The 22,736-nt window shown below is 50.4% G+C and overlaps 2 protein-coding genes across 7 annotated transcripts; one reads left to right on the top strand and one right to left on the bottom strand.

Moving 5' to 3' along the window:
- Window positions 1–1,392: 1,392 nt before the first annotated feature.
- Slc16a13 (solute carrier family 16 member 13) lies at window positions 1,393–5,538 on the top strand. Of its 2 annotated transcripts, XM_057775842.1 has the most exons (4): window positions 1,393–1,899; window positions 2,044–2,187; window positions 3,050–3,787; window positions 4,450–5,538. In XM_057775842.1, the coding sequence occupies exons 1-4, from the start codon at window positions 1,701–1,703 to the stop codon at window positions 4,653–4,655; spliced, it is 1,287 nt and encodes a 428-aa protein (XP_057631825.1). In that variant the 5' UTR covers window positions 1,393–1,700; the 3' UTR covers window positions 4,656–5,538. The 2 variants fall into 2 exon arrangements, with proteins under 2 accessions (XP_057631825.1, XP_057631826.1); XM_057775843.1 differs by lacking the exon at window positions 2,044–2,187.
- A 410-nt stretch (window positions 5,539–5,948) lies between these two features.
- Slc16a11 (solute carrier family 16 member 11) lies at window positions 5,949–8,647 on the bottom strand. Of its 5 annotated transcripts, XM_057774925.1 has the most exons (6): window positions 8,513–8,647; window positions 8,340–8,439; window positions 7,686–7,896; window positions 7,301–7,444; window positions 6,309–7,076; window positions 5,949–6,226 (listed from the first exon to the last, which is right to left on the bottom strand). In XM_057774925.1, the coding sequence occupies exons 3-6, from the start codon at window positions 7,885–7,887 to the stop codon at window positions 5,997–5,999; spliced, it is 1,344 nt and encodes a 447-aa protein (XP_057630908.1). In that variant the 5' UTR covers window positions 7,888–7,896; window positions 8,340–8,439; window positions 8,513–8,647; the 3' UTR covers window positions 5,949–5,996. The 5 variants fall into 5 exon arrangements, with proteins under 5 accessions (XP_057630908.1, XP_057630905.1, XP_057630910.1 ...); XM_057774922.1 differs by lacking the exons at window positions 8,340–8,439; window positions 8,513–8,647 and adding an exon at window positions 8,133–8,330 and having other exon boundaries at window positions 7,686–8,046; XM_057774927.1 differs by lacking the exons at window positions 8,340–8,439; window positions 8,513–8,647 and adding an exon at window positions 8,133–8,330 and having other exon boundaries at window positions 7,686–8,032.
- Between the last annotated feature and the right edge of the window lie 14,089 nt (window positions 8,648–22,736).

The raw sequence follows: 22,736 nt of genomic DNA, 5'->3' as shown, positions 1-22,736 counted from the left end.
TCATTCCTTCTGTAGTCCAGGCAAGCCTTGAGCTTGCTATCCTCTGGGGTTGCAGGCAGGCCTGTGCAATCAAACTTGGTCCATATGCTTATTTTTATGTGCATGAGTTTCTTTGCCCCTGTGAATTTAAGTGACCCACATGGGTACAGTGCCTGTGGAGGCCAGAAGAGGGTGTCAGATCTCCTGGAACAGGAGTTCCAGGCCACTGTGTTGACCAGTGTGGGTGCAGGCAAGAGTTGAACCCTGCTGCTTTGAAAAGCCGGACGAGCCATGTCTCCAGCCCTTACAGTATGATTTCTTAAAAGCATACTTCCTTGGCCCATGCCCCTCTTTTGCCTCCTTCCCCATTGGTCTGGATATGAATTCTGAACCCAAGGTTTCAAGGTCAGAGTCCTGGGGAGCCAGAGGTATACAATAAAGGAACAGAAAAGCCCAAGCCATTGCTGTCATGAGGTGAGGGCGTGCTAGTGGCCTGGCGAAACGTAGGAGGCTGACTGACTGCTCCAGTGATCGGGGTTATGGCATGTCTCCTGTGTACATCAGTCTGAGATCAAAAACTGGTTAGGAAAAGGCCATTACTAGAAGACACAGGGAAAGCTTCCAGCGCCGCGGAGGAAAGGGTAGGTGGTACTGGGCAACTCTGGATGGTCTGATGGCCGCCCTTCCTCTCCCCCGTTATTTTTGGTCTCTATGACCTGCAAGTTTCCTGTCGGTGGGTTCAGTAATCCTCATTACAGAAATGAATGTCAGGAGTCCAACAAGTCTGTCCCCCCCCCCCAACATAGCACTAGGGATTGAACCGGGATCTACACAAAACTGTATAATACCTTTAATTATTTTAAAGTTTTGGGACAGGGTTTAGGTTTGCCCACGCTGACCCATGAGTTTGCCTCTGCCTCTGGAACAGCTGGAATAACAGGCTGGGCTCTCCCGTCTTCCCTCTGCCTCTGTTCCTCTCGGACCCAGCGGTCTAGAATTTTCAAGGCTTTGCTAGCCGCCCCAGGTACTATCAGTTTTACTCTTACCTCATAACCTATCCCTTCGTACCCACGCTCCCTAGCAATTCTTAGATGCCTCACTAAGCAAGTGAGTTCCTGCCTGGCCAGGACCAGTTTATCCACCACCAGCTCTCAGATGCAAGTCTTGAAAAGTGAATGATCCCTGCACCCGCAGAACCCTCCCCGTAGGTCCCTTGTCACGTGGGGCCTATCTTCGGCTAGTCCCTCCTTACGCATGCGCCCCTCTCACTGCAGGTTCGGAACAATGCTGTAAATCCCGCCCACCCCCTCCGGACCCACCCCCTGCTCCGGAGACCCGCAGCCTAATTGGCGAGCTCGGGGTTGGATGTTTGCCCACTTAGGCAGGTGCTGAATCCTCAAAAGATAACACAATCCCTAACCAGACTCTCTCCTTGGGGTTGTGGCTCGAACCCAGTTCTATTCTCTGGCTTCTAAAGAAATCATCTGGCACGAGTCTGGATTCTAGCTGCGGGCTAATCGGTGGCAGTGGCAGGTCCGAGCTCGTAGGCCTCCCTCCTCTTGAGGGAAAGGCGCAGGCGCCCCATGCTTTCTCAGTAACTTCCTAGCGACCAGCCACGTTTCGGCGCCCGGGCGTCCTGCGGGGTGGGTCGGTCAATGTGGGCGGTTTGAAGCCTTGATCTCGCTAGGGCTCTCAGGGGCTGCAGCTTTGTTCCTTCCCGAATGGCGCGCAGGGCTGAGCCCCCTGATGGGGGCTGGGGATGGATGGTGGTGCTCTCAGCGTTCTTCCAGTCGGCGCTCGTATTTGGGGTGCTCCGTTCCTTCGGTGTCTTCTTCGTGGAATTTGTGGCAGCGTTTGAGGAACAGGCAGCCAGAGTCTCCTGGATCGCTTCCATAGGGATCGCGGTGCAGCAGTTTGGGAGTGAGTGCTGCGCCTGGGTGCGGTGGTCTACGACCCTCGGAAAAGAGGGAATTTGGGGACCAGAACAGGGAAAGGCGAAGGGTCGGGAGGATGCTGAGGGAGGACGGCGAAGACCACCTCGCAGAACCCCTTCCAATTCCCCAGGCCCAATAGGTAGTGCCCTGAGCACGAAGTTGGGGCCCAGGCCTGTGGTGATGACTGGGGGCATCTTGGCTGCGCTGGGAATGCTGCTTGCTTCATTTGCTACTTCCTTGACCCACCTATACCTGAGTATTGGGCTGCTGTCAGGTGAGACCCTGGGCAAGGGCAGAAGTCCAAGGCCTAGATCTTAAGCCTCCGGATTTTCACCTTCTTCCACGGCTTTCCAGAAAGGCTTAGGGAGAACCTGTGCCCTGAAGGGAATTCTTAAGCTGAATGACTAAATCAAAGATAATGAATCCAGAAACTACTACAAGCCCAAACCCATCGGAATGGAGTGTAGTGGGAGAATTTCTTTAAGATTGTGCTAGGTATTGACTGAAATAGAAATATCATTGGCCTATTTTAAAATAATAATAATAATAAGGCTTACAATGCTTTTCGATGTTTGTACACCCGGGCAAAGGAAGTTTAACGCAGCCAGACATGGTAGAGATGGGGCTCTAATTCCAAAGCTCTGTTTTAGTTACTCTAGGAGCATTATCTCTTGTCTTCCCAGATCCCAGAAAGCAGTGGTTCTCAACCTGCCGGTCGTGCCCCTTGGGAATTGAACGACCCTTTCCCAGGGCTGCATTCAGATATCCCGCATATCAGATATTTACATTACGATTCATAACAGTTATGAAGTAGCAACGAAAATAATTTTATGGTTGGGAGGATCACCACCGCATGAGGAACTGGGTTAAAGGGTCACAGCATTAGGAAGGTTGAGAACCACTGCCCTAAAGTGTGTTAACCCCATTTTGCAGAACAAGTAAATGAGCTTGGGAGATTAAGCAGAACAGGCAAGTTCACACAGCTAGAAAGTATCAAAACCAGCACTAAAATACCCAGGTCTGTGGAGTCCAAAGTAGGAACTGGTCTTCTGCTAGGTAGTATTGGAATTACTGGGTGTTTTCTGAGCACCCCCAAAGTCCACAGCCACCACCCCCCTTTTTTTTCTTTTTGACAGGCTCTGGCTGGGCCCTGACCTTCACTCCGACTCTGGCCTGCCTCTCCCGTTACTTCTCCCGACGTCGATCTCTGGCCATGGGGCTGGCATTGACTGGAGTGGGCCTCTCTTCTTTTGCATTTGCCCCCCTCTTCCAGTGGCTGATAAGCAACTATGCCTGGAGGGGAGCCCTCTTGCTAGTGTCTGCCCTCTCCTTACACCTGATGGCCTGCGGTGCTCTCCTCCGCCCACTCTCCCTGACTGAAGACACTTCTGTGGGTGGCCCTGGGGCCCAGCTCACTTCCCTCCTCCATCATGGCCCCTTCCTCCGTTACACTGTTGCCCTTACTCTGATCAACACTGGCTACTTCATTCCCTACGTCCATCTGGTGGCCCATCTGCAGGACCTGGGCTGGGACCCACTGCCTGCTGCCTTCCTGCTCTCAGTGGCTGCGATTTCTGACCTCGTGGGCCGGGTGGCCTCTGGTTGGCTGGGAGATGCAGTTCCAGGGCCTGTGGCACGACTGCTGATGCTCTGGACCACCCTGACTGGGGTGTCACTAGCCCTGTTCCCTGTGGCTCAGGCTCCCACAACCCTGGTGGTTCTGGCTGTGGCCTACGGCTTCACGTCAGGGGCCCTGACCCCAGTGGCCTTCTCCGTGCTTCCTGAGCTGGTGGGGACTGCAAGGATTTACTGTGGCCTGGGACTGGTACAGATGATAGAGAGCATTGGGGGGCTATTGGGAGCGCCTCTCTCAGGTAAGGGGAATGGGGCTGCCAGCTGGGCCAGGGATGTCATGCTGCATAATCGGAGGAAGGAACTATTCCCACATATTAACATATGGCATATGTTAATATTGCCCTCTAGTATGTTACAGCATACAACCTGCAGAACCAATCCTAACAGCCCTGAGGTGGGTTCGCAGGAGGACAGAACTTGGGTCTGAGAAGGTCTGAGTGGGAAGACAAAAAGCAACCCAGTGAACTGCAGATTGGGTTTTTAGAAGACCTAGACTGACCTAACATTGTCTTTTTTTCCCTTTGACCCACTGGGCCCCTGCCCAAATGTCTGGTTAAAGGTCTCCATGCTCAAGATGCTAGAACCTTCTGATCTTTAAACACCTCCCTCTTAACTATTAACTGAAGGTTTAGAAGAGTCACTGCTGCAGAAACCACACAGATCTGCCTGACTTAACATGGCTCCCCAAATACCTACAGGCTGGTCTACCTACAGGGAGGTTCGTAGCTGAGAAACCATTGGAGGCTGTTGAGAAACCAGAGTCTTGTATTCATTCAGTCTTACCTTGGGAATTGCATCTCTTCTAAGACAATGGATCTTCCTTGCCCCCAAGTGGGATCTAGGCCATTAGCCCCAGTGTGCAGGTCACCCATGTGTATTTCTTTTTCTCTCTTGGACCCAGGCTACCTCCGGGATGTGACGGGCAACTACATGGCTTCTTTTATGGTGGCCGGGGCCTTCCTTCTTGCAGGGAGTGGGGTTCTTATCACCTTGCCCCATTTCTTCTCCTGCATCTCAGCTTCCACCTCCAGACCCCAGGACCTTGTAATAGAGGCACTGGAGACCAAAATTCCCCTGCCCAAGGAGGAGGGCTTGGGAGAGGACTGAACTCCATCCAGGAGGCAGTGTTCATGGAAAACCGGAGTTGACAGCACCAGGTCCTCTGCCCCGTCAAGGCGTCCGCAGAAACACAGTGCCTTAGGATTCTTGATCTGCCTCCACCAGAGCAGACCTGGGGTTCCTGCAATTGATGTGCCAACCCTCTGTATTTTGTTGATGACTTTCACATCACCTCCTCTGTTCTCCCCAACTTTTCTGAAGGATCCAGGAGATCTCAGCCCACTGAGTTCTGGATCAAATCTGAAAATCAAAGGCCAAGAGTCTTCTCATGTTTTATATGTGATTTCTGGTCTCGCTTGGATATAAAGCAAATAAGTAAACTGAACAATAATTGTAACCTCAAAAAGAACTGGAGGTCCAGGTGCTTGGGGCAGCTAAGAGGTCACCGCTGAACAAAGGAGCGGAGATGTCCGTGAGCCTGCTGACCCAGAGTTCTTCCCTCCCGTCAATTCCCTCCCTCTTCTCCACCACTCCTGTGATACAGAGGGAAGAAAATGAAGAGAAAAGTCTGTGTGTGGAGGAAGGGGGCTTGGGGGCAAAAGCTGCAACCTAAGATCCTTGTACTTTTGAGACAGAGCCTCACCATGTAGCTCAGGCTGCTCTTGAACTTGAGACCTGGCCTCCACCCAAGTACTGGGATTACAGGTGCTCACAACTGTACCGATGGGTTTTTGTTTCTCTTAGGCTAACAAAGGCAGATCAAAATGCAAGAAAAAGCATGAAGTTTGGGAACTGGAAAAAAAATAATAAGCTCAGCAGTTAAAAGCACTTCCTGCTCTTACAGAGGGCCAAAGCCACCCACATGGTGGCTCACAACCACCTATTAATCCAGATCCAGGGGATCCGATGTCCTCTTCTGGCTTCTGTGGACACCCACACATATGTGGCATACATTCACACAAACACACACACACATAGCGTAAATAAAAATCAATCTTTTTAAAAGTAGGTCTGGAGAGAGAACTCAGCAAATTGCTGCTCCTTGTGGTGACCTGTTTGGCTCAGGGCATTCACACCAGGCAGCTCACAACTGCCTGAAGTCCAGCTCCAAGATCTCCAAGAGATCTGGCCACCACAAACCCACATAAATAAACATTTGAAGTATGAGATTTATATATGCCTGTTAGCAAACTGAAACTGATAAGCTCACAACTTCTCAAAGACCTTAAGGCAAGGATTTGAGCAAAGGAAAACTGGATAGGCATCCTCCTCACCACCAGGGCCGCTGGGGTCCTGTTGCTTTCAGATGGTTTTTGTTTTTGTTGTTGCTTTTCAACAGAGTCAGATAAAAAGCCTTTATTAGGGAAGGGGGCTCAAACAAGAAAGCGATCAACAAGTGGTTTCCCGGGTGGAATCAGCGCCCCCTGCCGAGAGCAGGGATGCCTGTGGAACTGGGAGCAGCTCCCCTCTCTCAGGGGGAGGGGTAGGTGGAGGTGAGACTGGACGGCAGGTTGGGAGGGCTCTGGGCAGCCCCATGTAGATGAAGCTGCCAGAGAGGATGAAAGAGCTGCACACCAGGAAAGAGGCACTGAAGTCTCCTGTCTTATCCCTTAGGAAACCTGAGAAGAGGGATAAAGGAATTTAGAGGCCTGACATCCCAGGGGCAGACATCTTGAGCGAATCTTCAGACTCATCCCTTACCTGACAGGGGAGGGCCCAGGAGTCCCCCGAGGCTCATCAGCATCATCACCAGCCCTGTAGCCTGTACCACACCTCCAATGCCCACCAGTCCCGGGAGCACACCGAAAACCAGTGGGGCATAACTCCCGGCGCTCAGGCCGTAGGCCCCGGCCGCGGCTAGCAGGGGAACCCCCCAACCCTCCTCCGTCTCCCCAGTGGGCACTAGTCCTACTGCCAGTACCCCTAACCCAGTCAGAGACCCAAACACAACCAGAAGGCGCGGAAGGGGCACCCAGCCCTGGTCTGCAAGCCATCCGCTGACCAGTCGGGCACTCGCATCTCCCACTGCGGCAACAGCCACCACCAACGCTGCCCCGTAACCCCCCATACCCTGATCTAAAGCGTGCGGACCCAAGTGCACGTAGGGGACGAAGTATCCAGCCCCAATCAAGGCGGTGCCCAAAGCAAAGATTGTAAAGGCTCGGCGCCTGAAGAGACCTAGGCCAAGGGCAGCTAAGGGAGTTCGAGGTGGGGCTAGGGGGTCACCAGAAAGAGCCAAGGGTCGTAGCAAGGCGCCACAGGGTGTGAGGTGGAGGGTGACAGCGCCAAGGAGGAGCAAGGCACCCCGCCAGCCGAAAGTATCAAGGAGGAACTGCAAAGCAGGTGCTAGGAGCAGCGAGGATGCCCCATTACCGGTGAGCGCCAACCCTACCGCCAAGACCCGACGGCGGGAGAAGTACCGAGAGAGGGTACCCAAGGTAGGGGCGAACACCAGGGCCCAGCCGGAACCTGCAAATGGGTAGGACAGGATAGGGGTACAAGGATGATTTTCCTAGCACTTAGCCCTGCTTCTCTACTCCATGCGCACGAACACACACACACACACACACACACACACAGAGAGAGAGAGAGAGAGAGAGAGAGAGAGAGCGCTTTGTTCGGCCCCCTACCCCACAAGAAGCTCCTGTCCGCATTATCATCCCTGAAGCATACGAGCATCCCATTCTTCTTACCAGCGAGGAGGCCCAGGCCGAGGTAGAGATGTAGGAGGCTTCGGGCGAAAGCCGAGAAGACCAAGCCAAGCGAGGTTAGGACGCCCCCAACCATCACCACCGGGCGTGCCCCCCAGCGAGTGCTCAGGGCGCTGCCCACTGGGCCTAGAAGGGGGCGAAGTCAACGAAGACATGCCCCGGGACCCCCAAACTATCTCCAACACTTCTCATTGGCTGTTTTGCTTGACCTGGTAACTCCTCCCTTTGACCTCAAGACCCACTCTTCTAGAACTTGGTTCCACCAGTAGCTCTCAGGTTGTCTGGTAATCAAGTCTGCTGTCTCCCATCACTACCTTCACGGCCTCTCCACCCGGTTCCCGCCTCCCACCTCGGGGCCCCCCCTCACTGGCTGCCTGCTGCACGGCCAAGGCCAGGGCGCTGACCCACGCAGTGTCCTGGGCGCTTCGTTCAAAGTGCTCGGCGAGGTCGGGGAGGGCAAGGCCCAGGGAACGTAAGAGCCCGTAGGAAAGCCCGTTCACGGCGAATGCTGCGGCCGCCACCACCCAGCCCCAGCCCCCGTCCGGGGGTCCGACCGGCTTGGGGGTCATCGCCGTCTGCTGGGGTGGGGAAACACCTGTGAATGAAGTCTCCACGCCTGGGCCTCCGCTAGGGAGCTGACGTCCCTGAGATCCAGCCTCGGGCTGCTCGCCCAGGGTGGGCACGTCGCCCCGAGCATGGGCGCGGGAACCAGGCCTAGGGATAGAAGTCTTGGGTGCGCGTGAGGTCCTGGAATGGGGGAACAACAGGATCCACCAGGCCAAGGCTCCTCCTTCCCGCACCCTCTTTCTCTTACCCGACCTCTCCCGGCGTTGGGAGTAGGGACAGGGCGAAGGTGGGTTCGGCCGGTTTTTCTCCGCGCGTTCCTGGCAGGCAGGGTTCTGCCGAGCCGCCAGCCAGTGCAGAGATGGAGCCCAACTTGGACCCGCTCTCTCCGTAAACAGAGATCACCACAGGGGCCCGAGCCACCTGGGACACGGGGTGGGGGTGGGGGTGTGAGTACCGAGGGCGGGGGCAAGCGAGACAGCCAATCCACCGAGCCTGGGCCGAGGTCTGACGCCGAGTCCCACGGGGATTGAATTATCCACACGCAACCCCCAGTCCTGGATAGGGAACCGTGAGGAATGAGTGGCCGCGCCCCGCCCATCCCGGCGCCCGGGGCTCACGCCCACGCACCTGCAGCCGACTGCGCACGCAAGAAGAGCCGGGTTGCAATCCGTGCTCGGCCGCCTACCCACGCGTGAAAATAACGGTGGTCTCTAAAGCCTGAAAGAGTTCTTCCATTCTCGGATTTGTTGCTGAGGATCCTGTAAATCTCCAACATCAAATCACTGGGCCTCCAATGGACAATACTAGCAAGCCCTCACGGGGAATATGACTTCCCACTACCAAGACCTGTGATGTTTACACACACACACACACACTTTGTCATTTCATTCTTACAATAGCCCTATGACGAAGTTGCTATCCCACTTTACAAACGGATGGAGTAACTGATGCTTAAAGACTTAGCTGACATACCCCCCAAATCGTTCAGTTTCAAAAAAGAAAGCGGAAATATTTGAATTTAGGTTTAGCCTACCGTGGGAGGATACAGGGCGAACAGACCTAGGAGTGGAAACAGAGCCTGCGCTAGCCTAGGGAAATAGCCTGGAGACAGATTGATGTGAACTTCCCTGGAAAGGGCAGCGTCTAAGCAGAGCCACCGTGCGTAGGATTCTAAACCAACGGTGGCTGGGAATAGATGACATCTTTGCCGCCAGAATCGCTAGAGGCTTAGGCTAGATTTTTAAAAGCAAAATCAGAGTTCAGAGAAATGAATCCAGATGTCTTTTCGTTTGTTTGTTCTTTGAAGACTCCAGCGAGCATCCTTCTTTACAAGGTCACTCTGGCTTTCCTTCAGTCATTGGACTCAATAAGTGTGCTCTTTTGGTTTAATCATTAAACAAAGCCATTGAAATTTCAGCAATTTGCAGGTTGGAGCATATATCAACTCATAGCCACAGGATGGCAGTGTTTCCTAATTGATGAGAAAGCATCTGCCTAGAAAGGGAAGAAAAATAGCTCCAAAGTTGTGAAAGAACTAGAAGAAGGCCGACTAGAGAAGGCAGACAGACTCTCAGCAGCACAACCTTGTGGGTAAGGCCCCCAGTCACCAAGGGCAAGCCGAGCTACTTTTCCATCTCACCCTCCCACCCTGGGGAATTAGCTTCCTCCCTACTCCCCTCTACTCTTTTCTCAGCTCTGGGTTTTAGCATAAGTGGTTTCTATCTGCTGAAATGTCCTAGTACAGTAGACCGTAGGAAAGCAGCCTCACTGGTTTCACCAGCCAGGGTCACCAGGGAGGCAGGGAACTGGTTTTCCGAGAAGGCTGCGGGGGACTCTGCTGTAAGTTGAATCAGGCCAAGTGAAAGGAATCACTCTCTCCATGGTGAAGTAGAAATATAGCCAGGGAGGAGACTGGGGGCCTCTGGGTCTGGGTTGTACCAAGTAATGCTGTGTACCATGGCAGGACGAGAAACCCAGAAGCCTGGGATTATCAGTTGTGAAAGGGTGCATTCTTCTTCTGCCTGATGTTCTTAGCCGGAGCTGTGTGTTGTTCGTGGAGGTAATATAGCATTGGAAAAGCGGACCCCCAGCAAGGCTTACTGAGCCTGACTCTCAGCTCTCTCGCTTAGCTATCTGATTGCAAACAAGAGTCTGTTTCCTTGTTTTCTTTGAAATGATTATAATAATAGTTACCTGATAGGGTTGTTATGAGGATTAACTTTGTCATGGTGTGTGCATGCGCAAGAGACTTAGAACAGTGTCTGAATGTGATCTGTGCTAGTCCCACCGTCAACACAGTAACTCAGGGCAACTTGACTGGACTCCACAACGTCGTTTTCCTTTGCCAGGTGGTTACTACGGACTCAACCTGCTCTAGTAAATTCAAGGTCAATGAACCACATCAATCCGGGGAGCTTTGGTAGAATCACATGGGTTATAAAGCATGAATATTTATAGGGAAATTAAATGGAAATTGTGACACCTTTCCTGGGGGGCAGGGCAGGAGCTCATGAAGCCCAGACTGACCCCAAGTTCACTACATAGCAAAGGATGACTTTGAACTTCTGCTACCTCCCACGTGGATCAGTAGAAAAATCCCACATCTGGCCATTTCTCCTTCCAAGCAAAACATATGACCATTGTCCGTTCTGTCCACTGTAAGGATTTCCCTTTACATGTGCCCTTTAAGGCCCCCTAGCCCCAGACAGAGACAGGAAGGCTGCAGCTGTCTACTCTTTGGCAGTGCCTGCACAGCATGCATACTGTCTGTAAACCAGAGCCTAGTCTTCTCTTCCTTAGTCAACAAGCCATAAGGTATACCCCATGAAGCTGTCAGTGTGTGCTTGAGAACAGAAAGCATTGGAAAAGAAGCAGAAAGCAGAGGCATTTGGGCAACTTCTTCATGGAACTTGCTTGTGCCTTCAGTGCTCGCTCGGTCCCAATTACATATACCACTTCTGTTTGATAATGGAGGGCAGCTGTGTATAGCCAGCTTTGTGGCTTGGTGGGCCAGATAACATCCAGCTCGTGACGAACAGCTCAGGCCACACGGTAATCTGGTAGTCCGTCATCAAAAGTTCAGTTTCTGGGGCTGGAGAGCTGTCTTAGGAGTTATGAGCACTAGCTACTCTTCCAGAAGACCTGGGTTCAATTCCCAGCACCCACATGGTGGCTCACGACTGTCTGTGATTACAACTTCAGGCGTTCTGACACCTTCACACAGACATACGTGCAGGCAAAACAGCAATGGGTATAAGATAAAAAGTAAAAAATATATTTTTTTAAAGTTTAATTTCCACTAAAGCTCAGTAGCAGGCCAACAGTTGTCTGCAGATGGTGGAGAGCCAAGGGCCTCCACTGTGATTCACCTCTAGGGGCTGCCAAAGGCTCCAAACCATGTCCCTATCTGCCACTGCCACTTCAAGTACCGTCACGGCTGCCAGATCATATGGTCCAAGTGATAGAGCAGCCAGCACAGCAGCCCAGACCTGTTGAAGAGCCTTCTCCTGTCCCAGGCCCCACACTAAGCTAGCAGCTTTCCAAGTCAGCTGGTCCATGGACCAGAGTAACACACCCAAATGAGGAATGTGCTGTGTCCAGAATCCAAATGGGCCTGCTAAACCTTGTGCTTCTGTCTAGGTGGTGGGAAGGGTCAGGTGCAATTACTTATCCTTCACCTTAGAAGGAATATCTCTGCATGTTCCACGCTGGACTCCTAAAAAAATTCACTAAGGTAGAAGACCCTTGAGTTTTGGTTGGATTTATTTCCCATCCTCTGATTTGCATATGTTACCAATGAGCTCAAAGTGGTTGCTACCCTCTGCTTACTTGGCTCAAACAGCATAATGTTGTCAATATAGCGGACCATTTTGTGGAAGGAAAATGTGATCAAGATCGCTTTGAACGAGGCTAGAGAATCGATATACCTTTGAGGTATATCTGTAAAGGTGTACTACTGGCCTTGTTAAATGAATACAGTCTAGCGGTCCTTATGTACATGAGCTAAGGAAAAAGCATCTTCTTGGTCACTACCTGCATCCTTGGTGTCAGGAGATGTGTTAATTTGTGCAAATAAGGACACTCACATCTAACAGCAATTACAGTTGAAATCTTTGCTTCATTACGTTTGTGATATTCAACTGCCGTTCTTCATGATCTGTCTTCTGCAGAGATCAAATGGAAGAGTTAAAGGGCGGTGTAAGGATCGCCACCGCTGCATCTTTCAAGTCCTTGATGGTGGCACTCATTTCTGTCACCCCCATCAAGATGTGCCGTTGGTTTTGGTTTACTTTTGTAGTGCTGAGGATAAAACCTGAGACTTCGTGCATGTCACCTCCAGTCCACAGAATCATTGTCACACACACACACACACGTATGAATGCGTGTTTATTCTGTTCCTCCAGAGACCCCTGCTTGATACAAAGAATTATGCTTTTTCATTGTGACGATTTTGTTTTCCTCACATTTTCCAAGTCTGTGAGAACTTGACGACTTCCTTATCTTGACTCTAAAACCAAAAGAGAAGTCAAAATAAGCTGTATTCATTTTTATAAAAGATATCTATAGAGTAATAATATACACCTATAATCCTAGCACTCAGGTGGTAGGAATAGGGGGGTCACAAGTTCAAGGCCAGCCTGAGCTACAAAAATAGTTCCTGGACAGCTGTCTTGCTGTAGAACACTGTCCTTAAAGGATGACATGGCCATTACCATCTTTGACATCAGAGTACCCGTGTGAGAGGCACACTAGCATATCCTTATGGAAGTGCAAGGGCTCGCAAAACTCACGTGGAGACGTGGATAGATCACCAGGAGGCACCATGACAATGTGTGAGATACTCACCAGATCGCAGCACCTCTCAAGAACATACAAGGGCCGAGTCACTGTCGCAGAAAAAGATTCTTCGCTGCTAATGCTGCTGCCCTTTCACCCCTTCAGGGCATGTGATGCAGGCTTGGGTTTGTTTTTGCAGTGATGAAGATGAAACCTGAGCTTTCTTAAATTCTTCCTCAACCATGCTTCTGTAAATAATCCCAATTAAATTCGTTGACTCACCAAGCTAGATTTCAATGGCACCTTTTTGGGGGGAGGGTGGTGGAGATGACAACAGAATCTCGCCATGTAACTCTGACTGGCCTGGAATCTGCGCATGTAGTAGGCTGTGCCGGCCTCAGATTCACAGAGCTCCATCTGATGATGAAACCGGGTTTAAAGTATTGGGGCTAAAGGTGTTTACCGCCATGCCTGCCTGAAACGTTTCTTTTGTCTGTCCCAAGTGTCCTTTGGGGGTGAGCAGAATTTTTTTTAACATCTCCCCTGGAAAATTATCTCTAGTTGGCAGCCAAATAACCATATGAAAAAACCAAAGAGGAGCCTTGTCTCCCGCTCTGGGTGGCACGCAACTGCAGATGCAGGTGGAGCGGTTTGCAGGTGGAGCAGTTTCAGAGGTGACTTCGACACAAGCGCCCTTCCCTGCTGAGTACCCATGGTACCCTTCTTGGCTGGAGCTAGGACTGTGTCCTCTGAGGTGTCTGTGGAGGGATCCCAGCATGGCCACACACCTCCTTGATGAGTAGAGTCCGCCACATAAGTGTGAGAACCATTGCCCGACGCCATCGAATGGTTGACTGTAGAGAATAGTTTGCAGTCCCCTAAAATAAGTTCCTAAGAAGGCTATGGTTTCAGTTGTGTGACCTTTGCTGTGACAATAAGGCATGGGGATCCTGAGAAACAGCTCACTGGGCAGACACTGTCACCATGCATGGTGACCTGAACTTGTCCCCTACACCCACATGGTTGAAGGAGAAAACTGAGTGCCACAAGCTCTCCTCTGACTACATACGTGCGCACGCACACGTAAGTGTGGGGAGTGGAGGGAAGCCGTACATGCTACTGTGGCTCAATTGTCTGCCCAGGAAGAAGTTGCTCACCTAAGGGAGAATCTGCAACCTGAAAACCATGTTTGGATTCTATCGTTTTCAATAGCCTCTTAATTGGCAGGACATGTGGAAAACAAGAGGGAAGAAGGGAAGGCATTGACTTGCTGCTGCTTGGGGTGAGGCATGTGAAGAATCTAAGGGAAAGAGAAGACAAATTAGATCTGTTAAATAGTCCCTCCTGAGATCCCAAAACTTGGAGCCCATAGGAACAATCTGACAGTGAGGGGTGAGGGGGAGAGAGAACAGGAAATGCCCTTCAGGGCCAGCCTTTAATCCAGAGGAAGAGAAAGCCCATAATTTAGCAAGCAGCTAGAGGCCTTACACATGGTCCAGTGCAGGAAACCCTGACTGACAATCACAGACTCCTCTGGACTGCTTTAACTAGAAAAGACTTCACCAAAATATCATACAGTGCCTGCAACCTTAGCTGGAGAGAATATGGAACGTGGGGTTGGGCGGGGTCAGTCTGAATGCTGTGGAAGCAAAGAAACTGAGCAAGACAGCTCACGACTCCTGCATCCTTGACTCAGAGGTTGCGTATCGGAGTTGATATGAGAGAAACCAGGCCTGTTAGGGGCACTTGGTTATTACTGACTCGGGTCCTGTGAGTATCAGGGCTGGATGATCATGAAAGGAGGAGAAGCATAACCGAGGCCCTTGGGTGCAGGAGAGGCAGTGTTTGTGGTAAAGATCCCTTGACCTGATAGGAGGAGCCCTGGCGGATCTGAGTGACTGTTGCTGGCGCATAAAGCATGCCCATGAAGTGCTAAAGCAAGCAATACAGGACGAGAAAAAGGAAGAGCAGACCCAGGGATTTTCCAGGTCACTCAAAAGCGAATGTGGCAAGATTTTTGTGGAATTGGAGTCCCTAGAGGGAAAAGCTGTCAGAAAGCCAGAGTCAGGGCTTGTGAGCCTCCTTGGGGGTAACAGGAGTGAATGACAGCACAGTAAATGTGAAACGGAGTAAGTTGTTCCCAGGGGTGGGCAGTTCTCTCCCCAGAGGATGCTGGATACATTTTTCCCCCTCCGAGGGCGGAGGTTACTCACCAAGCCCAGGCAAATGTGACCAATAGGAAGGAAGCAACCACTCTAGAGCCTATCAGAGCAGGAAGCCAGAGCCTGTGTGGCAAAGGATAGTGCAGTCCCACTCCCGATGGCCTCATAGCGGATAAAGCCATGGGAGCCAGACTTACTAAGCCCTTCTGGAGTGAGGACATGTGTGGGGACATTGCATCCGCATTCAAGGTGGGGAAATGGAATGGCTGTGGAGAATGGGCGTGGGTATAGAAACCTGAATCAGGCCACGTCACTCATCTTCGGAGGGAACAGCTGGTGCAAAGTGATGAGATTTTTTTCAAGCGGTTATGAACCTTCCTATTTTCTAGCATCACCTTAGCTGCCAAATCTCAAGATCAGTTGGCACTTGCTTGAAATGGTTGGCGGTGGGACAACGGAGATCCTGCCCACCCTTTGCAAAAAGGTTTCATTATCTGATGTTCAATGTGTTTCACAGGTTTAGAAAAGCATTGAGAGTGGAGTAAGCACCTAAAGGAGCAAGGGTGAGAAGCAGTTCACACAGGGTGCAAGGATCGGGCATCATGGTGGTATTCAGGGGGTTTATGGTTGCCTAAGATGTAAGTGACATCCAACAAGATGATTGACAAGAATCCTATAACCCAGTACCTAGCAGGTAAAATAATGGTTAAATACTTTGCGTTAAGATACCTTGCCTGGATGAGAAAAAAACTGTAAAGGTCTTTTGGTTTGGTTTTGGTTTTGGTTTTTTTTTTTTGAGACAGGGTTACTCTGTGTATTCCTGGCTGTCCTAGAACTAGCTCTTGTAGATCAGGCTGGCCTCAAACTCAGAGATCCACCTGCCTCTGCCTCCTGAGTGCTGGGATTAAAGGTATGCACCACCACCGCCCGGTGCTGTAAGGTTATTGAATGAAAATCTCAGTGCCAGAAATGGGCCTCCACCTTATGAGATGTTGGTCAGAGATGTCCTTGAGGCCTCCTACACAAGACTGGCTATTACCACTGTCTTTGGGTGCATGCCAGCACTGGACTTGGAGACCCTACTGCTGAAGATACCATACACTTTAGTGGCAAGCTATGGAGAAATCAGATTGGAGTTAAACTCAGAGATCCTTCCTTGATCCCTGGCTGTTGTGGTGCTGGAAGGAACTCTGCAGACGGCTGTGGGGACTGTCATCCACGATCTTGTTCGGTAAGGACTCTGCATGCGATACTATGACATGCGAGGCAAGATGCGCCCACTGGCACAACAGGGGCACAACCGTTATGAGAGCAACCACCTGCTTTCTAGTTGAATCTCAGGCCCACTTTCCAGAAAGGGGCTCATGTTTGGTGTCTTAGGACAAATGTCCCTAGTGGAGAAGTTACTGCGGCTGTCTCATGAAATGACTATGAGAGGCCTGTCCGCCTGCTTTCTAAACAGTATGTTTACACCCTAGGTTACTGCTCTTGTGGTTCTCGGACACAGAAGTGTCTTTGTAGAGAGGTGGAGGTTACTGCTGAGAGTGGTGGAGTGGAACCATGCTCAGCTTTAAGTGGGAGAAAGCTCCTACGTTCATATCATCTCCAAGGCTCAGGGAACGTGGAGAAGAGAGAGTGGGAAAGCGTAGGAGCTGGAGAGAAGAGTGGAGTGTTGTGGAACTGTGTGCTCGGGGCACGACAGGGCTGCTTCTGTATTGGAATGGTGTGATGGCATGAGGTGCTCACATAGTTGGGCCCACTAATACCCCCCATGTGGAAGTGCTCAGAGCTCACAGGGGTCACGAGGTAGCATGAGTGGGGTGTGAGGGACATTTTCCTTTGACGAATATTTATAGTAAACTAATACTTATCATTGTCTCCTCATTTCTTCAAGAAAAAGGAAACTCCAGGAAGATGTACACATTTGTTTCAGGCTTTTGTTTGCCCTGGCACACTGCCATTAGGGTGACATTAGGGTGACATACCCATAGATTAGCAGAAGGACTCCTCGGCCACACCGACACCAAATCTGCCTACGGCAGTGGCTCTCACCCTTCCTAATGCTGTGATCCTTTAATACGGTTCCTCAGGTTATGGTGACCCCAACCATGAAATTACTTCATAACTGTAATTTTGCTACTGTTACGAATCGTAATGTAAATACCTGTGTTTTCAGATGGTTTTAGGCGGCCCTTGTGAAAAGGTCATTTGACAACCGCCCCCAAAGGTCGCAACCCACAGGTTGAGAATTGTTGGCCTCCTATATTTGTTTGTTTGCTTAAGACAGGGTCTTGTTATGTAACCATGGCTGTTCTGAAACTCACTTTGTAAGCCAGGCTGGCCCCAAACTCGTGATCCTCCTGCCTCAGCCTCCTGTGTGTTGGGATTATTAGTATCACCAGCAGGCACTGGCTTAGTCGGCCTCTGTTAACCTCCCTCAGAACCCTTCTAGCCTGCCAGGACACTCTGCTTTTGTCTTTGTCTTCCTTCCCCTATGTTTTATTGTTTTTACAACACCAGGCCCCGGAGGTTGGACCTCAGATTCTCAACCTCTGGGTTGTTCACATGTAAAGACAGTAAAGGTGAAGGGTGGGCTTCTCAACCTCTGGGTCGCTCACATGTGGAGATGGTAAAGGTGAGGATGAGCTGCCGAATGGGACAAGACCCTGAAAATGAATGACTTACTGAGTGAGTGGGCTCGGTGCCCGAAGTGCCGCAGCCTGTGGAGAAGGCACAGAACTAGCTGAGGAGCCAGACAAGGGCTTTAGGGAAGCCATAGGGAGATCAAGGACTGTATAGACGTTATTTATTTTGGGGTCACAGGATCTAGGAGCATGACTACATTAGTGAACTCTAAAGTGGCTTTCATAAGAACCCTTCTGCCTGCAGCCTCTGTGAAGCTCCGTGCAGCCCAGCTCTTCCTGTGCCCACGTACCAGGGGCACGATCTGTAGAGGTGGCTAGAAGTCGAAGAGCAGGCATGCATGCCATCCACAAGAAACACAAAAAAGACAAGTATCCTATGATTGGCTTGGCTAATCTTGACTTTCTAGAACTTAACAGATGTGCCTCTACCCTCTCATTCCCCAGTCGTCCCCACCCCCTGTCACCCCAACTCATCCAGTGACCAGGTCACAGGAAGTGAGCATGGAATTCAGACTTCAGATACACAGCCTACAAAAGAACATGGCTTGGGAAGGAAGTAAGGCGTATTGGCCCAGGTTTCAGGTTCAGGACCACAGGAACACCACTGAGATAGGGAACGGTGCAGGACGGTTGTGGGGCCCATTGTGCCATCACAAATCTGTCTGGTGACTACATGAATTAGCTGGATAGAAAACCACATTGAGTCCCCTGAGCCTCTGTGTGTGTGTGTGCGCGTGTGTGTGTTGGGGGTGTTGTTGATTGGGTTGACCAAAGCCTATGCTGGGATAGTAGTCCTACCCTGCATGACCACCCTCTCAGCTCCTTTATCAAATCTGTTACTATTGCCTCTTCCCACGCAGTCCCCATCCGTTTCCCTCTGTCATCTCACCCCACTTCCCACCCCCATTAACATGCTAGCAGTTTGTACGAAGGAACTGCGTCCTGAATTCCTCATGAAGGCAATCTCTGCTCTGACTTTATTTATTTGAAATATTTTGGTTCTAGGACTTTGGCCAATGTCTATGTTAGAGTTTAAGGTCTGTGTCAGATTGTTAAAAATCCATGGACCCGGTTAGAGAGCTGGTTCAGTGCTCTTGCAAGAGGGTGGGTTCCCAGCACCCACATCAAGCAGAGCACAACCAACTGGAACTCCAGTTCCAGGGATTCCAGGGGATCTGACACCCTCTTCTGGTCTCCCCAGGCACCTGCATGCATATGGTGCGCATAAACTCACACGGGCACTCACACATACACATATAGATAAATCCTTTTAAAAACCTATAGATACAAACTCTAACATTGTTCATGAACAACATGATGGTTACTCACAAAACCACCAAGAAGGCTGCAGACAGGTCTGGCAGGATGGGACTGGCACTAGACTAAAAGTTGCTCAAGCCACCACTAGGACACTAGGTGTCGCTGCTGGCAGCCGGCTGCAAACACTGGGTCTCATGACCTTTGCTTCTCTTTGGAGATAAATGTTTTTTCAGCCGGGCGGTGGTGGCGCACGCCTTTAATCCCAGCACTCGGGAGGCAGAGGCAGGTGGATCTCTGTGAGTTCGAGACCAGCCTGGTCTACAAGAGCTAGTTCCAGGACAGGCTCCAAAACCACAGAGAAACCCTGTCTCGAAAAACCAAAAAACCAAAAAAAAAAAAAAAAAAAAAAAAAAAAAAAAAAAAGTTTTCTGCGTCTTGGCAGAGGAGCTCCCAAATTCAAGTTCAAAGCCATGGCCCTGGCCCCTCCGGCTTTAGTCCTGTGTGCTCCTCCTCTGTCGACAGAGCACCAGGAAGGCATATGTTCCCTGTCTGCAGATAGATGGTTCTGCCTCCTATTAAACTAAGGTAGAGCCCCACGCGGAAGTGCGCACTAGTTGGTCCAGCTGCTCTGGAGGCCGAGGCCGGAGAACAGGTTAAGTCAGGAGCTTAGGGCCAGAGTAGGAAACACAGCAAGGCATTTTCTCTGAAAATTAAATGGATTAAAGACAAACAAATGTAACAAACAAGCAAACTAACAAACAAAAATGTCATGAGGTGTATGCGTGTGATCCCAGGACTCAGGAGGCTGAGAAGAGGGGGAGAGGTCCCAAGGCCAGCCTGGGCTACATGATAAGATCTTGTCTTAAAAATAATACACAAAAAGCCGAACAATAGGTGGGGGGTTTCTACAAGAAAGGGGCTTGGATTCAAGGTAGCTTACGATGCTAACTATTTTAGTCCAAGTAAACAAATTGTCTCAATCCGAGGACCGGAGGGCTCTGAGTCCTGGCAATGGCATATGTGTATCCTGCAATGACATCCGGGACCTGGTGACTTATGAAGAGTATTGTTTCTGACTCCCACAGTTCCTTGGCATCTCTAAAAGCAGGTTAACCTAGGATGGCCCTCTAGTGGGAGGAAGCCCAGGTGCGCAGTAGGGTCACTACTTCCTCCAATTCATTTCATCCTAATTTTCTCTCTACCAGTTCTCACCCCCTACATCGCCCCCCAGTTCTCTCTCTGCCTCAGGCTGTGCTGCTTTTCCTGTTTGAAATGAGAAGGGCATCAGACTAGAAGGAGCCAAGAAGTGGGTCTGTCGTTTTCCTCTCTGCTGGGCCCACCTTTTCGGTTACCACTGGGTTTTCTGTGCCTATTTACCTAACTTCCCAGTCCCAAACTGGCACCTCAGCACCTAACTTACTTGGCCTCTTAGAGGATGTGTTTAGATAAACCTTAGATAACCCCACTAGGGTGCAGGGGCTTGGCCTGGCCAGTATCTCTACTTAGCTGCGTCAACCAGGACTAGAAGCCAGGAGTGGGAAGAGACAGGGAGTCGGGTAACAGGTTTCCCTGCAGCTGTGGGAATGTAAACGAGACACCCTGTGGGCACTGACAAACCAGAGCATGCCCGAGGTCAGTCAGCCCGGCTTGAAATAACAATACTCCAGGCAAAAACATGCCTAGTCCAACACTCCAACCAAACAAGTGTGCATAGCTCCCCAGGACTGAGGAAGCAGGGGACCCTGCTTTCCTTATCGAGGCAGATGCCTGCCTGGGTGAAACTGGAGCCTTGACTAAGCCGGGAAAGTCCCCAGTCCGCAGGTTTCAGGACCTGGAGGCGGTCACACCCTCTTTTTGTTTATCCACTGGTGCTCTTTTCCCTCTCAGCGCTCCTGCTCCTGAACTGAGTTCCTCTTATCTGTCACAGATCTCCTCTGCCCTCGTCCGACCTGGTGCTATTTCCTCTGAAAGCTTTCTTCTGCCTGCTCTGTTTTTCAACCTTTCAAATACCCTGGCAGCCACTCTCCCTAGAGATTCCTTCTCTCTAGCACATTCGGACAAATGGCTTCACCGAGCTTTATGTAACCGAATCTCACACTCTCACCGGCGGTGGGCGCTGCTCTTTGCTTGAGCCCTAACCAGGACTCATTTGCATGGAGGCTGCTCCTCAGTCAAAACGTATTCCTGAGGGTGGTGTCAGGATCTTACCGGGAGGTGAGGTGAGGCAAGACATTTGGCAACTGGATACCTGGTTTATAGGAAATGCGCTTACACCTCACTGGATCTAGGGATTTGGGAGATAAGAAGCTGATGCCAAAGGCTTTGGAGCAGATGGAGTGGGGCCAGAGAGGTCTCAGAGCAGCAGAGTCAAGCGTGGCTAAGAGTCTGTACTGAACACCACCATATATAAAGCCTGCTAGCTATCCTTTCTTTTTTCCTCCTTCCTTTCTCTCTTCCTCCTCCTCTCCCTTCTTTTTTTTTGGAGGGAAGATCTCACTGTGTTGCCCAAGCTGACCCCAAACTCTTGGGCTCAAATGATCTTCAACTTCATGAGTAGCTGGAACCTCCAGGTGTGTGCCACCTCCCCTGACTTCTGGGTGGCTCTCGGGAGGTTTGTGGTTTCTGAGTTTATTTCCTTGTTGTCCTTAGGCAGAAGTGACTTGCCCCTTGGGTAATCAGGGCTTAGAGCTAACCTTTCTCCAGTGTTTACAGAGCTAACCTTTCTCCAGTGTTTACATAAATGCTTGAGGGGTGGACACCTTTATGGGCTCTAAAGTATGGAAAGGAAAATTCTAAAATATCGCATGCTTAGATACATGTCTGCAAAACATAATAGTAGCCCATCAACGCCTTTGGTAGATTCTGTGTTTCTAAAGTGTCTGTGGAAAGTTACTTAAAGGCTGAATTTCTTTTCTCTTTGTCCAAGACTCCGCTTCATTACGATCCATAACCATTGCTGGGAAATCAGTCAACGCTAGGTTCAGGGAACCCTCTGTAAACAAATGTGTGTTAATAATACACGTCTTTTCAAAAACTTAACAGCCGCTGAGCTGGGCAGTGCAGGCTGATAAGCCTAGTTACTTGAGAGCCCAAGGCAGGGAAATTAACATTTTAAGACTTGCCTGGGCTACAGAGTGAGCTCCTGGTCAGCCTGGGCAATTTAGTAAACCTTTGTCCCCAAATAAAAGGTGAAAAGAGCCAGGCGTGATGGTGCATGCCTTCAATCCCAGCACTCTGGAGTCTGTAACTGGATGACATACTGAACTCCAGGCCAGCCAGGGCTACACACTGAGGCCCCGTCTCAAACAAGCAAAAGTAAAAGGCCCAGAGAGACAGCTTAGCAGCAGAGTACTTGTTTAAGGTGTGTGAGGCTCCGGGTGCCACAGGAAATGCATTAGCAGTAAAAATATTATAGTCAGCATGGAATATGAGTTTCAATACATGCAGTCTCAAGTGGCACTGCTGAGTGGTGGTTAGAACATGAATCCAGAAAGGAGGCCAGCTGGCTTCCGCCTCTGTCTTAGTCAATTAGCTGCGGTATGAATGGGAGACAGTGTTTACTCGTACTGTGTCACGGTTCCCTGATCCATGAAAAAAGGATGGTAAATTCTGTGATCTGAATGTCTGCATCCCTCCAAACCCCATATGCTGAGATCTAATCCCCAGCACAACAGTATCAAGAAGTGGGGACTTTAGGAAGCAATTAAGCGAAGCCCAGGTGAATGAAATTACTGTCTTTGTAAAAGATCTGGGAGCTTGTGCGGCCTCCTGCTATGTGAGTCCTTAGCTGGAAGGTACCATCTGTGAGACAGAGAAATGGCTCTTGAGAGGGCTGGAGAGATGGCTCAGTTGTTAAGAGCACTGACTGCTCTTCCAGAGGACCTGGGTTCAATTCCCAGCTCCCACATGACAGCTCACAACTGTCTGAAGATCCAGTTCCAGGGGATCTGACACCCTCACACCAATGCACATAAAATAAAAAGTTAAATTAACTATAGAAATGGCTCT

This window comes from Chionomys nivalis, chromosome 7 (assembly GCF_950005125.1).
Source record: "Chionomys nivalis chromosome 7, mChiNiv1.1, whole genome shotgun sequence".
Taxonomy (NCBI): Eukaryota; Metazoa; Chordata; class Mammalia; order Rodentia; family Cricetidae; genus Chionomys; species Chionomys nivalis.
This window is presented reverse-complemented; position numbering and strand designations above follow the sequence as displayed.